General features: G+C 43.7%; 1 protein-coding gene across 1 annotated transcript in view; it reads right to left on the bottom strand.

Annotated features, from left to right (window-relative positions):
• VIPR1 (vasoactive intestinal peptide receptor 1) overlaps positions 1 to 15,880 on the bottom strand; it is a 93,518-nt gene extending 77,638 nt beyond the window's left edge. Inside the window, exons 1-4 of the mRNA XM_044676893.1 lie at positions 15,673 to 15,880; positions 15,357 to 15,619; positions 9,098 to 9,259; positions 4,671 to 4,844 (exon numbers count right to left, since the gene is read on the bottom strand). Of these exons, the coding sequence (XP_044532828.1) occupies positions 4,671 to 4,844; positions 9,098 to 9,259; positions 15,357 to 15,619; positions 15,673 to 15,880 (807 nt within the window). The remainder of the gene's footprint in view (positions 1 to 4,670; positions 4,845 to 9,097; positions 9,260 to 15,356; positions 15,620 to 15,672) is intronic.
• Between the last annotated feature and the right edge of the window lie 953 nt (positions 15,881 to 16,833).

Raw genomic sequence — 16,833 nt, 5'->3', positions numbered from 1 at the left:
AGAGTAAATTAAGAAGAAAATAAGTGGCTCTCAAAAAGTTTGTGGGACCTAGATCATGGAGGGGGTTAGATGCCAGGCTGAGTCTGTATTTTGTTTTCAGGAGCAATAGGGAGAAGTTAAAGATTTTTCACCAAAGGAATTTCATGGAAATGACATGCCCAGGGAATGAGTGATCTATCTCTTAAGAAGATTATTTTGGTAAGACATATAGAGAATGGGCTGAAAGGGGAAAGATAATTTGAGATAATTTATTTATCTATTTTTACTCAATCATTTAATTGGTATTGGGAACTTCTGGGGAGAAACCCTAAATCTTCTCTATAACTTTAACAATCTTAAAGAGTTGTTTGAGGTTCTGAGAGGTTAAATGATTTGTCCAGGGTCACACAGCAGTAGATGTCAGAAAGTGATGGGGACCTGAACTAGAGCAGAGACAGTATGAATGGAGAGAAAAAGACAGATGCTAGAGGTGTTAAGGAGGCAAACTGTAAGATTTGGCAAGTGATTGGATCTGGGGGATGAGGGTAGGGTAAGAATCAAGGATGACTCCAAGTTGTGAACCAGGAAGTATTATTCATAGAGAGAGTTGGGAGGAAGGGCAACTTTAGGGAGAAAAGGGATTAATTCTGTCTTAGACATGTTGAATTAAAGATGCTGATGGGATATTCATGAAGATTAGATTTCAAAAGAGAGAGTAGGGTTGGACATATAGACCTAGGCATTGCCTCCATAGGGATGATCATTGAACCCACAGGAGCAGATGAGATCACCAAAGGAGAAAGTATAAAGAGGAAAGGATATCTCAAGACATAACATTGGGGGACACTGAGACCTATAGACAGGATATGAATGGTGATCTAACAAAGGAGTCTGAGAAGCACTTAAGCAGTGCTTGTGGATAGAATGATTGAGAAGGAATGGAGAGAATAGTTTCAGTCTGGTGGTAGTAGGGTTTGAAGTCAGCCTGAATGAGTGAAGTGAAAGACAAGGAAATGGGGAGCACCTAGGTAGCTCAGTGGATTGAGAGCCAGGCCTAGATTGGAGGATTCAAATCCACTATCTCTGCCAAGAAAACCCCAAATGGAGTCATGAAGTGTCAAACATGATTAAAAAACAACTGAACAACAACAACAGGGGGATTCTGGGTGTGGAATATCAAATATAAGGTTCTGTTAATGTATTGGTTATTTTTGCTTAACTGCTCTCTTCTTTTCTCTCTGTTGATACAAGGGATGAACTGATCTTTGGGTAGGGGAGGAGGGAGATGTACTTGGAAAGAAAGGTACTACAAGTTTAGAAGATAACAATGACTTTGGGGGGAGGGAGGAGACAACATACTAAGAGTGGAGACATTACAAAGAATACAATGGGACGAGGAGTACAAAGAAACTCTAGTTTGGCAGAACTAGACACGTGGGAAATAAAGTTGGAAAAATATGTTGGAACCTGAAAATGAAAGGCTTCAAATGCCAAGCTAAGGAGCAATGGGGGCAGTGGAGAGCCACAGAGTTATTTTGGTTGGGGAGTACCATGGTCAGATCTGTGTACTGTGGACATCATTACGGTGACATGTAAAAGGAAGAGACTGGAGGCTGGGAGGCCAGTTAGAAGAATCTTAGGAATAAGAAGTACCCCTTACAGGCAAAAAGGGATGATGCTGTCTTCCAAGAAGTTTTCCTGGACCATTATGACCATCACAGAGTTCTAACACTTTGAATCTGATCCCCATAACATAAAGTGTATTGTTCTTTGATGGTTCTGTATGAATTGGTCTTATCCCTCTCAGCACCCTTTTCTCTCCATAGATAGAAGCCTCCTGAAACAGGACCCTGGTATCCTACTCCTCTACCATCAAAAAACAATGAGAGAGGGGCAGCTGGGTAGCTCAGTGGAGTGAGAGTCAGGCCTAGAGACAGGAGGTCCTAGGTTCAAATCTGGCCTCAGCCACTTCCCAGCTGTGTGACCCTGGGCAAGTCACTTGACCCCCATTGCCCACCCTTACCACTCTTCCACCTATGAGACAATACACCGAAGTACAAGGGTTTAAAAAAAAACAAAAAACAATGAGAAGGGGGGCAGCTGGGTAGCTCAGTGGATTGAGAGCCAGGCCTAGAGACGGGAGATCCTAGGTTCAAATCTGGCCTCAGACACTTCCCAGCTGTGTGACCCTGGGCAAGTCACTTGACCCCCATTGCCTACCCTTACCACTCTTCCACCTATAAGTCAATACACAGAAGTTAAGGGTTAAAAAAAAAAAACAAAAAAACCAATGAGAAGTTCTCAAGGCAGTATAGGGATGAGATGAGTGAGATAGTGTTTCAGAGAGAGATTTAGGATCAAAGATGGCGGAGCTGGCCATGATCTCAAGCCATTTATTCTGATAATGTCTCAACCTCTATATATTCTGTCTACAATATCCTGACATGGGCTCATCTAGATAATCCTTAAAGACTTTTTTTTTGAATGGGACTCAATTCCTCTCTGGGTAGTCCATTCCATTTTGGGTTAGCTTTCATTATTCTTTATACAGAGCTAAATTACTAAATTAATCAATCAATAAACATTTATTATGCACCTAATATGTGCTAGGCACTGTGTTAAGCATTGGGGATACAAAAAGAAGCAAAAAATAATCCCTGCTCTCAAGGAACTCACAGTCTAATGGAGTTACAGTCAAATGGATCTACTTCTAATTCCTCACTCTCTGGTTCTAGTTCTGTTCTCTGAGGCCAAGAAAAGCAAGTCTAATCCCTCTTTTTCCGTATTACAGACCTTCAAAATGCTTACAAGGCAATCATTGCCTGCTCCTCACCCCCCAAATCTTCTTTTCAAATGAGCCCCATTTGATCTGGTCTATAATCAATTGCCTCTCCATCCTGGTCACTCTTCAGTTCCCATAAGAACCCTTCTCCCTCCATCTGTCCAGAGGCAACAAGGGTTCTGGGTAGGGAGTCTGGAGACCTGAGTTCTAGTCTCAGCTCTACCATGGATTCCTTATGAATTTCTAGGGGGAACTTTTTCCCCTCTAGACGTTGGCTTTCTTATCTGGAAAATGAGAGATTTTGACTAGATTGACAGCCCTCAGTTGTTTGGATTTTTTTAGTATGAAAACTTTTTTGTTAATATAATTTTTTTAGTGAACTCCCAAGAAATAGTTGTACTTTTTGTAACTACTGAATAGAAAAAAAATATTGCAGCCTCTGCAACATAGATTAATAGTTGCCTGAGGGTTCATAGCTCACAGATTAAGAGTCATTGAACTAGAGCAGTGGTTCCCAAACTTTTTTGGCCTACCGCCCCCTTTCCAGAAAAAATATTACTTAGTGCCCCCTGGAAATTAATTTTTTTAAAAATTTTTTAATAGCAATTAATAGGAAAGATATATGTATTAATGTTTCTACCTTTTTTGTAAAATATAGTAAAGAAAGGTGTAAATTAGAAACATTGAACTTTGAAATTATGAAACTATTTATTGAACTCAGAATAGAATGTAATACAAAAAAAGTTAAAACATTGGAAATCCCAAGTGCACCTATGGCTATCACTGCTCTCCTGGATCGCTGCAGCACCCACCAGGGGGTGGTGGCGCCCACTTTGGGAATCACTGAACTAGAGGGTTGCTCTCTTTTAAGTCTGACTTGATTAGGCAGAGAAGTGTTTTGATTTAGTGGGGAAATTCCTATGATTTGGAATCAAAGGGCCCAGGTTCAGATTCTGGTACTGCCTCCTATTACCTGTGTGACCTTGGGAAGGTCCTTTAAGTACTCTGGACATCAGTTTCCTTATATATAAAATGATATGTTTGGATTAAATTGTCTCTAGGATGCCTCCCAGTTCTAAAAATCCTATGCCTCTTAATGCCTTCCTTAACCCTGGGTTTGTGACAGAGAAGCAATTCCAAGTCTCAAACCCAATCCTGGGATCTCCTCCTGGATGTCTGTCCTGCTAAAATTCTGTTCATAGCCTAGTTCATGGTTTTATGACCTGAGAGACCTAAGAGATCATCTCACTCTGCCCCATCATCATTTTTACAGAGGAAGAAACTGAGGACCAAAGCGATGCGATGACTTGCTCAAGTTCACATAGAGAGAGATCCAAGTAGGGTTAATGCCGAGATCGTATAACTCCTAGTTCTGTGTTCTTTCCACGGCCACATGCCCTCCACCAGGGATCCCAAATTCTAGCTCAGATTCCTTTCTAGAATTTTTATATTCCAGCTTGCATTCTATTTTAAAGTTTCTATTCTGGGATTGTGAGATTCAAGGGAGGATTCGAGGATTTGATACAGAATACAGGAGTCCAACCTCCTCTTTGATGTACCAGTTTGACAGGTTTGGGGATAGAGAGGGCAGGAGAATGAGGATCTAATGGGCTCCCATGGTGAGGCTTCCTTCTGAATCTTACCTAGCACAGAACCAGACCAGGCAGGGTTCAGAAAGACAAGAACAATGAAACCCATCTTCATTCCTCAAATTGTCTGAATGGGGAAAAAAATCTCTCTAGATTCAGTATCCATTCTAAAGGGCACGTTTCAGGAGGGACTTTCTTAGAGGAGGGAGAAGGGAATGGCGGCAATCTCAGCCCCACAGCCCAGACTCTTGAGGTCACTCGGTGGTAAAGCAGACCACGTTTCCCCCTGGCAGCCATCACTGACTCTCTTATATACCCACCTCAAGAGGCCAAGTGCGTAATCGGGCTTCACTGTCTTGAAATAGTAGCTCTTGGTGCCAGTCCCACCCAAGCAGTCCTTGTGCTGCTGGTTGTCTGGAGGGAGCCTTCTTTCTGCAAATAACTAATGGAAAACACCGTCTGGTTGAGCCTCTCGCTGATCTCTGCTCATAGCACTAAACTCGATCCTTCCTATTTCAGTTAAAGCTCAGCTCCTCTTGCTCATTTCGGAGAAGGCAGAATCCTGTAGCGACAAAAGCACTGGAAAGGAAATCAGAAGACTGGAGGTCGACTCCCATTTCTGCCACTTTCTGCCGTATCTCCTTAGCTGAGTGGCAAAGTAGGTAAAGTTCTGAGCCCAGAGTCAGGAAGATCTGAGTGGGCGGGCATCTCCCTTCAAACACTTATTAGCCGTTAGATTCTGGACATGCAACTTAACTTCTTTTTTTTTTTTTTTTGCCTCAGTTTCCACATCCGTAAAACGGGGATAATAATGGCACGACCTCACAGAGCTGTTGTGAAGGTCAAATGAGATAATATTTGCAAAGTGTTTAACAGCGCCTGGAACATAGGAGGCACTGAATAAATGTTGACCATTTTTTATTATTTTCTCTCCTAGCTTCAGCTTCCTCAACTGTAAAATATACCACCGACTTTGTAAAGCTTCCAGTTTCACTGAAATGTGAGCTCTTCTTAATGCCACCGGGCAGTCAAGGAGAATGGCGCTGGGGGCCAAAAGGAGGCCGTTGCCCGTGCCTCATGGGTGAAGGGAAACCCTTCTTTTCGGCTCACTTCCACCAGTAGACCTGGCGTCATCACAGGCTGGCAGCTTGTCAATGTTTAGAAGGTACTGCTGGGAGCAGGATTTGGAGCACCACCCAGATGTGAATTCTTTCTTAGGAAGGGCAGGCTCCTGGATATGAATCATGTCCCTCCTGTCCCTGAGAGCCAGGCACCTGATAGCACCATACCTTCTCCAAACCAGTCTGGGGTGGCAAGTTCAAGGGAAGTCTGCCCATCACTTGCTATGCTCTTCTGAATCAGATCCATCCCTCTTCTAGACCTCATTTCTACTCCTCCCCACTTCTGCCCTCACTGTCCTTCTAAAACAAGGTGCCTTGTTTAATACCCACAAGTTTTTACTTACTTTGTTAGACTCCACATTAAGGGTAAGGAGAAAGACATGGCTCTGCTCTAGAGGGAGGAATTCATACCTCAAATTCAACATGTTCTAACCTCAGTGGTGTGCTAGTAAATGTTTAATAATCAGCTTTCCACAAATTTAAAAAAACAACCTATCCACACAACACTTTTTTAAGCTTAATCTGAATTAACACTTTTTTCATTACTTTCTTAAGGCAGGATAATCAAACAAAAACAAGCCCCAAATTCCAGCATTTGCTGGTTTCTGAGATGTAAATAAATAGCCAGTAATCTCTTCAAGTTGCCTCCAACACACCCCTGCCCAGATTGAGTTTATATTCTGTTCCTCTACGCCCATTCTAATTTCCCTGTCTCTTGTTAATGGTGCTATCATTCCACCAGTTATCCAGAGGGGAAACTCTAGAATCATTTTTGATCATGCCCTCTCCTTGAGGCCCCACATGTAGGCGATTACCAAGTTTTATCATCTCTGTGATGTCTATTAGTTCTTTTTCCTTATTTCACTATCCTAGCATGGACCATTGTAACAACCTGCACAAGCTATGGTAGTTAGGTGGCTTGGTGGATAGAGCAATGGCTTTAGGAAGACAACTTGTCTTTATGAGTTCAAATCCAGCCTCAGACACTTCTTAGCTGTGTGATCCTGGGCAAGTCACTTCACTTCTGTTTGCCTCAGTTTCCTCATTTGTAAAATATGCTGGAGAAGGGAATGGTAAACTTTCTTGATTCCAGTTTTTTTTTCCTGTTAATGCCACCTAGCTGCCCTTCAGAAAAAAATACAAACTCCTTGGTCTGGCATCCAAGGTTCTTTACTCCCAAATGATCTTTCTAGCTTTTCCTCTACTTCAAGCACTTCTTTAAAAAACCCTTGCCTTCGGTCTTAGAATCAATACTGTGTATTGGTAAGTAAAAATTTCTTCACTGGGAGTTTCCCAATATCAATGAAATCATAGGAGTAGTCCTAAAAGATACATGTATCTTTGCACATATATACCCAATCATAGGACACTCACCTCCCTCCCACCCAGAGGACCCAGGAGAGATTCTTCCCTAGTGCTCTTTGTATCCACACAGAGCCCTGCACTTAAGAGGTACACAATATAAATATTAGGTCATGTTCCCCTCCACTTGACAGGGATGTTCCAAGGATTCGGTGATAGAATGGATGAGAAAAGGCCTTGACATTTATTTTTGACCATATAAAAGCAAGTCTCCCATTCCTGCATTAATTACCATCCCCTTCTGCTGTTAGTCCCTGTTAGGCTTTCTCCTTCCACTTAGCCAGTTCAAATCTCATCAGGCTCATTCAGGCTTCATCTAAAATATTGCCTCTTCTCAGAAGCCTTCTGGGAATGCCCCAGCCTAAAGGGGTCTCTTGAGACCCTGAGCTCTTACCACTCAAGCTAGCACTTGTTCATACAGAGATGTGGATAATATCTAACCGTTTCATCCATCATTCATCTTGTGTCCCCAGCTGGACTGTGGACTCTGGGGCTATTCCCTGGTTCAGGCCACCATCTTTTTTCTTGTCTAAACTACTGCAGTCCCAACTGATCCTCCCATCTTCAGTTCCTCCCTTCTCCCATCAATTCTGCACAAATTATGCAAGGAATCTTCTTAATACACTGCTCTGAGACCATCACTCCTTGGCTCAAAGATCTTCTGTGGCTACCAAAAGCCTGTTGAATAAAGTCTAAAACTCCTGATCCTCATTAATTTGGCTTCAATCTATCAGTCAGTCTTGTCTCAAACTATTATCCTTCCTGTAATTTTTTTTTAACCCTTACCTTCCGTCTTGGAGTCAATACTGTGTATAGGCTCCAAGGCAGAAGAGTGGTAAGGGCTAGGCAATGGGGGTCAAGTGACTTGCTCAGGGTCACACAGCTAGGAACAGATTTGAGGTCAGATTTGAACCTAGGACGTCCCATCTCTAGGCCTGACTCTCAATCCACTGAGCTACCCAGCTGCCCCCCCCCCCATAATCTTCTTAAGTTTCATCCAAACCAGGCTGTTTTCCAATTCTTGCTCTCATCTTGTGCTCCCCCATCCCTATCCCTTTGTTGATTCTTTCCTGTGTTTGAATTGGGTTCTTTCCCATCCTTGCCCTATTGAACTTAGAATTAGGGGTAGGGTTGACTCTAACCCTTCCCCAATTCCCCTTCTCCAGGTATTCAAGTGTCTCCCTTCCTTGAAGGCAGAACTCAGTTGCCTCCTTCTCCAAGAAGCCTTCCTAGATACAACTACCAAGCTAGAAGTCATCTCTCATATTTCTCAGAGCTGCTTGCCTGGGCTTTTCCTCTGTACTTACTGTATCTCACTCTCCCTTGCATCAGTTATTTGTGTACATGTCTTCTCTTCATCCTGACCCCTGTATTACACTTTGTTTCTTTTTTTCCTCCCAGATTACACATAGATACAATTTTAAAAAATAACATTCCAATATTTTTTGTTTCCCTCCTTCCCATCCATGTTGTTTCCCTCCTTCCCATCCTTTCCCCCTACCAAGGTGGCAGGCAATATGATATAGGTTATTTATGTGCTATCATAAAGTATAAGTTTCTTGAAAATAGATTCTGCATTCTACTCAGGCCTGAACCCAGGGCCTTATGATAAAGGATCTTAAATCCATTGAATAAAAGTTAAAATTTAAATAAATAAAATAAAAACAAAATCTAAATAAAAATTGAATAATAAATAAGAATCAATTTATTATTTATTTATATTGTTTTAATAATAAATAAATTTCATTTTCACATAAGTTTCCTGAAGTAGTATAATCCGAGTTGTCTCACTCCCTTCCTTCTTCCCTACCCATTCCCAGACCTGGTATGCTGCTCTGTCCAGGTCGTTTCCACATTGTTGATTTTTGTAGGTGAAATTTAAAAAATTGAATACATAAATTTGAATAAAAGCTGAAATTAAATGAATATATTTAAGTGTAATTTGTCTATTTAAATTTAATATGTTAAATCTGTTGAATAAATGTTAAATTTGTTGTTTGCTGAATTGAATTCTTCTATCTGCCTCATAGCCTAAACAAATGAATATGATAGAAAAACCTTCAATAAATGTTTCTTGATCTGACTGAAAGTTCTTGGGTCCTTTGTTAGATAAAAATGGGCCAGGTAGGTAGACAGAGTATTGGGAAGATAGAGTGGAGAGAGTTAATGGAAAAATCAGAGGTTGCCCAACTTCATGCATTTAAGCGAAATTTCCTCTAGATACACGCTGGCTATTTTCTTCCCCTTTCTGCCCCCTGCCCCACCTTCCCTGTTCGGAAACCTTCCCCTTTCTTGCTAAGGTCATGGGGCTGTAAACAGTCGAGCCTTGCCCCCAGACCGAACTTTGCATCTGGCACTTTATGACTTTGCTGATTGGCACCTGAAAGAATCTGGGAGAGGGCAGGTTTTGCCTTATAAGGGCTGGGCTGAGGAAACAGGGAGTAAGAAAAAGAAATGACCATTTCTGCCACCCACTGACTTGCCTGGACCAGCAAGAGACATAGGAGTCATCGAGGTCTCCAGGTCAACTGCTGTGCCTCGCTCAATTTTCAAGTGAACCACTTCAAGTCTTTCCTGAGAGAATCTTACACCTCATCTATAAGGGACTCAATGATCTCTTAGCTCCTTCCTCGCTGTGATATTCTAGGAGCCTACAACAAAGAAAGAAATGATGAGATGCATATAATTTTCTGGAAAAGCTTCTCCACCACTTGAGGGGTGGGGAAAAATAGGAGAGGTAGAAAGCAGGAGGCAAGGCATTCCAGGAAAGAGGAATGTAGATTGTTAGAGGCTAGGCTAAATCCAGAGTTAAGGTCTCTCTACTGTCCCCCACTCACCAAATCATACAGATAGGAACCAGCTAGAATCTGAGAGGACACAGTATTGAGCTGGAAGATATTTCAGAGGCTCTCTAGCTCAACTCTCTCATTTTACACATGGAGAAACTTGAGGTCCATGGATTTTAAGTGACTTATCCAAGGTTATCTGGGATAAGGAATAGAGTCAGGATTTCAATCTGGGCCCTTTGACTCCAAACCCAGGATGCCTTCCTTTTTGGTGGGCTGCTTCCCTAATGCATAAAGTACTAGAAAGGGGGCAGCTGGGTAGCTCAGTGGATTGAGAGCCAGGCCTAGAGACGGGAGGTCCTAGGTTCAAATCCGGCCTCAGACACCTCCCAGCTGTGTGACCCTGGGCAAGTCACTTGACCTCCATTGCCTACCCTTACCACTCTTCCACCTATAAGTCAATACACAGAAGTTAAGGGTTTAAAACAAAAACAAAAAAAATAAAATAAAAAAAATAAAGTGCTAGAAAGGAGAGAGTGAAATCTCTTTCAGGAACCAAATTTGTTCCCTCTCCCCTGGAGTCTTGGAGAAGAGCCTTTTTTTATCTCCTTCTTGGAGGTGAGAGGGATAACTGGATTGAACTAGAGAATGCTTGCCCATCTCCAAACTCCCTCCATGGGAGCCATTGATCATAGTCCTATGTGTCTTATGCCTTAAAGAGGGCTGACCTGGGGTCCAAAGCTGTGGGGTCTGAAACCAGGGAGAACACTATGGAGAGTCACTAGATTCCTAGGGAAGTGGATCTCATCCCATCTCACCCAGTCACTTTATGGTGTGTTTTTGCCATTGACTATAGTCGGCTCTTGACTTTTGGGGAGCTACGGAAAGAGGAGGTGGTGGGGAGCAATTTGATAGAGACAAAGGGAACATAACTTCAATAAAGCAAGAGGCTCTGGAAATACCAATGACAAAGAATGTCAAACCCTACTCTCAGGGAACTTACATTGGAATAGGGAGACATTGAACCCAGGTTGTTCCAAACACTCAATGCAGATATAAAGTTTCAACCTTTCTTTCTTTTTTTGGAAAACTCTTACCTTTTGTCTTAGAATCAGTACTGTGAATTGGTGTTAAGGTAGAAGATTGGTAAGGGCCAGACAATAGGGGTTAAGTGACTTGCCCAGGGTCACACAGCTAATAAGTGTTTGAAACCAGATTTGAACCCAGGACTTCCCATCTGCAGGCCTGGCTCTCTATCCACTGAGCCACCTTGTTACTTCCATTTCAACCTTCTTTCAACATCAATCTGTCCCCAAAATTCATGGTGGGGAAGAGAGAGTCTTGAGTTGAGGAGTTTTTGCAGTCATGGTAACTAGATTTGAAGTTGGAAGACCCAAATTCTTGGACTTTTGTTGTTCAGTTTTCTTGGCAAAGATGTTGAAGTGATTTGCCATTTTTTTCCCTACTCATTTTCACAAATGAGGAACTAAGGCAAACAGTGTTAAACAACTTGCCTAGGGTCACTCAGCTAAGTAAATGTCTGAGGCCAAACTTCCTGACTCCAGTATTCTAGCTCTATGACTTACTACCTGTGTAAACCAGAGCAATTTTTTTTTGTTCTGATATTCATTGTAAAGTTAAGGGGTTCGATTCTATGCATGCTAGAGACTCTTCCGGGCATACATTCTATAAACAAGGTACAACCTGGATTGTCAACCCTCAAGAGCTGCCCAGAGGGCTCCTGCCCACAAACCACAGTCCTTTACAAAACTGTCCATCCTCAGTCATGGGGAACACACACAAACGCCTCCCATGCATTGCCAACCCTACAGGATCAGAGCCAATTGAGATCACCCTCCAAGAGGCACTGGCTTCACCTGGCAAGTTGCCAGCTCAGTTAAAGAGGGAAAGCCATGGGCCCATGAGAACAGGCATGTTTACTTTCTTAACTGCTGGCAGAGGTTTCCTAAAACCACATACACATCCCACCTCTGATTTAGAAATAGTGGACCTTGGTTCAAATCCCAACTCTGCCATTTACTATCTATGTAACACTGAGCAAGTCACTTGTCCTCTTCTATGGGTTTCAGTTTCTCCATCTGTAAAATGATGAGACTAGAACATAGTAGGGGTTCTTAACTTGGGGTTGGGACAGCTAAGTGGTACAGTGGGTAGAGCATTGGCCAGGAGTTGGGAAGATCTGTGTTCAAAACCGACTTTAAATATTTACTAGCTGGGCAAGTCATTTAACTCCTTTTGCCTCTGTTTCCTCATCTGTAAAATAAGCTTGAGAAGGAAATAACAAACCACCACAGTTCTTAACCAAGAAAATTCCAAAAGGATTCACAAAGTGTTGGATGAGTTAGAAATGACTAAATAACAACAAACTTGGGGTCAACTTGTTTTTAAATATTTTGAAATCTACATTTCAAAATAATTGGTTTCCTTTGTAATCATGTTTATTTTATAAATTTAAAAAATTATCCTGAGAAGAGGTCCATAGGCTTTACCAGAGAATCCATGACACAATCATATTAAAAGACCCTAGTCTAGATGGTCGCTAATTCCTATGACAGCACCTACCTTGCAGGGTTATTTTAAGGATCAAATGATATATTTGGGGTTTTTCAAATTTATTTTTTCTTTCTTTTCTTTTCTTTTTTTTTAAATAATTCTTACTTGTTGTCTTTGAATTGATACAAGTATCAGTTCCAAGGCAAAAGAAAAGTAAGGGCTAGGCAACTGGGGTTAAATGACTTGCCCAGGGGCACAAAGCTAGGAAGTGTCTGAGACCTCATTTGAATGCAGGACCTCCCATCACTAGACCTGGTTCTCTATCCACAGAGCCACCTAGTTGCCCCCAAATGATGTATTTGTAAAAGACCTAGCACAGTGCCTGGCACATAGAAGGTGCTATAGAAATGCTTTTTAGCTTTCTCCTCTTCCCTAACCCAATGTTCTATCTGCCTTCATGTTAGTGTACCTTTCTGGAGGGTCAAGATTTCTCCAGATGCTTTAAGTTTTCTCTCCACCTTCCTTCTTTTCTTTCTGATTCCATTAAACCCCCTTAGCTTCCCAAATGTCTACTCCTGTCCCATTGTTTGAAGCCTGACTAAGCTTAGAGACTTGGAAGATTCCTTATCTGAGTCTTAGCAAGATTATCATCTTCATTATCAACGACAAAAAAGTTTTCCTCCCTACAAGGACATAGTACAAGGTTTCTATAGATCAGGAAATGGAGCCTCAGAAGGGAAGTGGGGCACCCAGCTGGTACTGATGAAATCTAGGTCTTGAACTCATATCTTTGCATCTAAGAATCCCAAGTACAGTGTGTTCCTTCTACTAGACTTCACCAAACTTCAGAAGATTAGGGTCAATGCTGAAGAGAGAGAAATAAAGAAGAGGGAAACATTAGGTAGATAATGGCTGCCTACTCCTTGGTTATTAGTAAGTGCCCTGAAATAAGAGCCAAGTCAAGTTTGAATAGAGACTCTGCTACTTAATACTGGAATGACCTTGGACGAATCACTTCTCTTTTTCTAAAAACCTTAGTTTCTTCTTCCAAGAGGCGAAAGAGTTGGACTACATTGTCTTCCAACTCTAAATTCAATGATCCCTCTTCTAAGGACTGGGGGAGGGAGCAGGCATGGAAGTAGGCAGAAAGACCAGGTTGCCTTGATTTCTTCTTCTTTCCAAGAGACTCTAAACTAAGTCCTCAGTGATATTTTATTTGGTGTATGATAAAGCTTCCTTAAACTTGCCTGGATCTTTACCTTGCCAGAAAGGTGTAAGTTAAGCCCCACAGTTCTTTCTGCCCCACTTGATCCCCACCGGTACAACAAATTTACCAAGTTTAGAGTTAGAGTAGACCAGCTAGCCTAACCTTTTAATTTTATTAGAAACTTAAGGCTCAGAGAATGGCGAACCGCCAAAGTGGCAGAGCTAGGGTTCACACTCACATCTCCTGACTTGTAATCTAGCAGTACTCTTTTCACCACACCAGGCTATGTGTCTCTGGGTGGGAGGGGGCTGAAAAGGCTGGCAACTGTCCTATTTCACTTTACTCTACCACCTGCAGAGAATATAGGGGGGTTTTTTTGGGTGGGGGAGGTAGGAGTGGGAAGGGAGTTGATGGGAAGAATAACAGTCAGAATTTTCAAACATGGTTTATTCTTCCATAGGAACTAGAGGGCCCTCCCTGCTTGGTCCCCAACCCACTCCATGAGATACTGAGCTAGAAGGGAGCTGGGAGAGCAAGGGGGAAGTCAATAAAGGCACTCAGCTGGTGCTTCATCTCTCCACATTCCCCGCCCCCCTCAAATACTGACATATACTTCCAGGAAAAACACTTGGATTGGGAGTTGGGAAGGATTTAAATACTGGCACATCTATTCTTTGACTTTGGGCAAATTAACCTCTGAGTCTCAGTTTCTCCTCTGAAAAGCCATCTCTAAAGGTCTCTTTCAACTCTAAACCTGTGATTTGAAGAATGGCTACAAACCATGGAAAATCTGTAAAGAGATGAACTCTTACTTGGCCAAATTAGGAATAAAGAGAAAGCCTACCTACAGGGGAGCCAGAGAAGCCTAGGGACAGGGAGACACAGCCCTGTGAAAGTGAGGGAGACAACTTCTGGCATTTGGGGATGAAAGGGAACAGGAAGAACATATCTTGAGCCTAGCTGGGATCACTGGCTTCTGATCATCTTGCTCCATCCCCCAAAATGCAGGACACAAATTTGGAAAAAGTCACTGTAATCCCTTTCCAATAACATACCACTTAGGGTACAGTCTGACATTTCAAAGCCCCTTCCAGACTAACGTTCAATTCAGACCTCCCCGGTCTGCAGAACTCTACCCCCTAGTACAGCGCAACTCGGTCCTCTTCTGTCCTTTCCAACCAGCTGAGCCCAGACAGATTTCCAACACAGATAAACTCCCCATTTAAATTTTGCTAGTGTCTTTCGGTCAAGTCCTTATGACATCCTTAAGGAATGAGAGGAAAACACTATTTGGCCACCTCCTCCAATCTAAGGCATGAATTTTTGGGGATTAATAGGGAAATGTGGGTGTAGGTCTCTGGGAGGAAGGGGCGGTGGACCCAGGGGAGAAAGGATCTAAGTCTTCATGAAGAGAAGAGGCTGAAGGTACTTGTGGAAAGATACGGGGGGGGGGGGAGCACTGATGGGGAGCATACAGGTGAGAGGGCCCTAAGGGGGATAAAAGGGGTTTTTGTAGAAGGCCTAGGGAGGGATTAAGGGGAAAAGACACAGGTAGGGAACCTAATGGGTAAAGAAGTGAGGAGGTTAGAAGAAGGGTGAGAGGGAACTAGAGGAATGGCAGGTGGATGAGGGGACTTCTGCGAGCCTTCGGGTAGAGGGGCAGAAACAGTGGAGAAACAGAGAGCAGGTTCAGAGAAGGGGGAGGGAGAGTAGCAGAGAGAGAAGGACCAGAAGCAAGACCTACGGGGTGGAGCGGCAGATACATGGCAGGGGGAGGGGGCACAAGGGAAACCCCTCAGGGAAGAGCAGGGGTCGACACTGGGAGAGGAGTTGGGGTGCGACGGAAGATAGGGAGGACAAAGAGGGAAGCCCACGGAGAAAGAATGAAGAGACAGATCCAGGGAAGGAGTCCCAGGGAAGCCGCGGAGAGGGGTGAGGCGGCCAAGAGTGGGGACTCTGCGGAAGCTCCACGGCGGGAAGGCGGGATCCCGAGGACCGCAGGCGTCGCTCACTTACCCCGGGACCTAGGAGGGCGCAAACCCACAGGCACTTGAGGGTAGCCTCCATGGGGCCGGGAGCCCCTGCCCCTCTCTGCCCAACTTGACCGCGAAGTGAGGCTGAGCCGAGTAGCCGGAGACGGTCGAACCAAATGGCAGAGGGTTGCTCCCGGCGCCCCCGCCTTCTCCCGGGGCCGTACCTCTGGCCAGGGGAGGCAGAAGTGAGACCGCCGGGGGAGGAGGGAGGCTTTAAGGCTTCTCCACTCTCACTCCCCGCCCTAGCTTCTCAGGATGGGAGGGCCCACAGGGGGGCTCGCCTGACGAACAGCACCTACGACCAGTAGAGTGTCGAAGTTGGGGACTCCAGCCAATGGCCAAGGAGCGGGTGGGGCCTCCTTCTGGCAGGTACTGCGTGGGCCGGGCTCCTACCCCGGGTAGCAAGGGACTGGGATTCCGGGATGGAGAAAGGGACAGATGGGGAGGCCAAGGGAACAAGAATGGAGAGCAAAGGCTTCTTTGGTGCCTCTCGCCCAAGTGAGCCATCCTTCAACCCCCCTGGACCAGACCAGTTGCCTTCCCAAGAGCTCCCCCAAGTCAGGGTTGCTCCCGTTTTCCAATCCAGAATTCCTAACCTTGGCCACTGGAAGGAATCTCAGAACTTAGAGTTTGCAGCCCGTTGTGAGAACCCTCCCCCATTCTAAGGACCCCAAATGATCCCACACCAGATTCAGTTACTGATTTCTGACCCTGATCCCTCTTGCTGAGCCCTAGTCTGCTGACCACAAGGAACCCGTTGTACTCCGTGGGACAAGGGTTGTGGGAGAATATAAAATGTATCATTTAAGACCCAGCACAACTGTCACCAGGAAGCTAACCGGGGTTAGATGGAAATTACTGAGAGGCACATTTCAGGATGGAATAGAGAAAAATGACATGATGATTAGAAATGTACAAAAATGGAAATGAGAAAGGTAGTGATCTCCCCATCCCTGAAAGTTTTCAGGAGGATGACGAATAACCAATTTATCAGATTTGCTGAAGAGATTCCCCTCAAAAAGCATTGGAATAGATTGCCTCTGAAATCTCCTTATTCTGGTGAGATGCTGTGATTTTGCGATTCCTACCTATCCTGGGAACCTGTTCTCTGTGTCTGTGGCATCTCACTCTGATTGGATGGCTTCTTATACAAACTCCTTTAAAGGAAGCCACCACCCAGGCTTGTCTTGTCCCATTCCTCTCCTGGCTGCCTCAGGGTACCTCCTGCCCATTCAAGTGAAATATTTGTAAATCACTTAGCACAGTGTATGGCACATTGTAGCTGCTTAATAAATACTATTTTTTCTTTCCCACCCTACTCCTTGGCTTACTCCATTAGAATAATGTAAGTTTTTTGAGGGTAAAGACCATCTTCTTGCTACTGGTATTTGTATTCCCAGTGCTTAGCACAGTACCTGGCACATTGTTTAATGCTTAATAAATATTAGTCGACTGTCTAA

This window comes from Gracilinanus agilis, chromosome 1 (genome assembly GCF_016433145.1).
Source record: "Gracilinanus agilis isolate LMUSP501 chromosome 1, AgileGrace, whole genome shotgun sequence".
In the NCBI taxonomy this organism is placed as follows: Eukaryota; Metazoa; Chordata; class Mammalia; order Didelphimorphia; family Didelphidae; genus Gracilinanus; species Gracilinanus agilis.
Note: the sequence above shows the minus strand (reverse complement) of the source record. Positions and strands in the feature narration are given on the sequence as shown.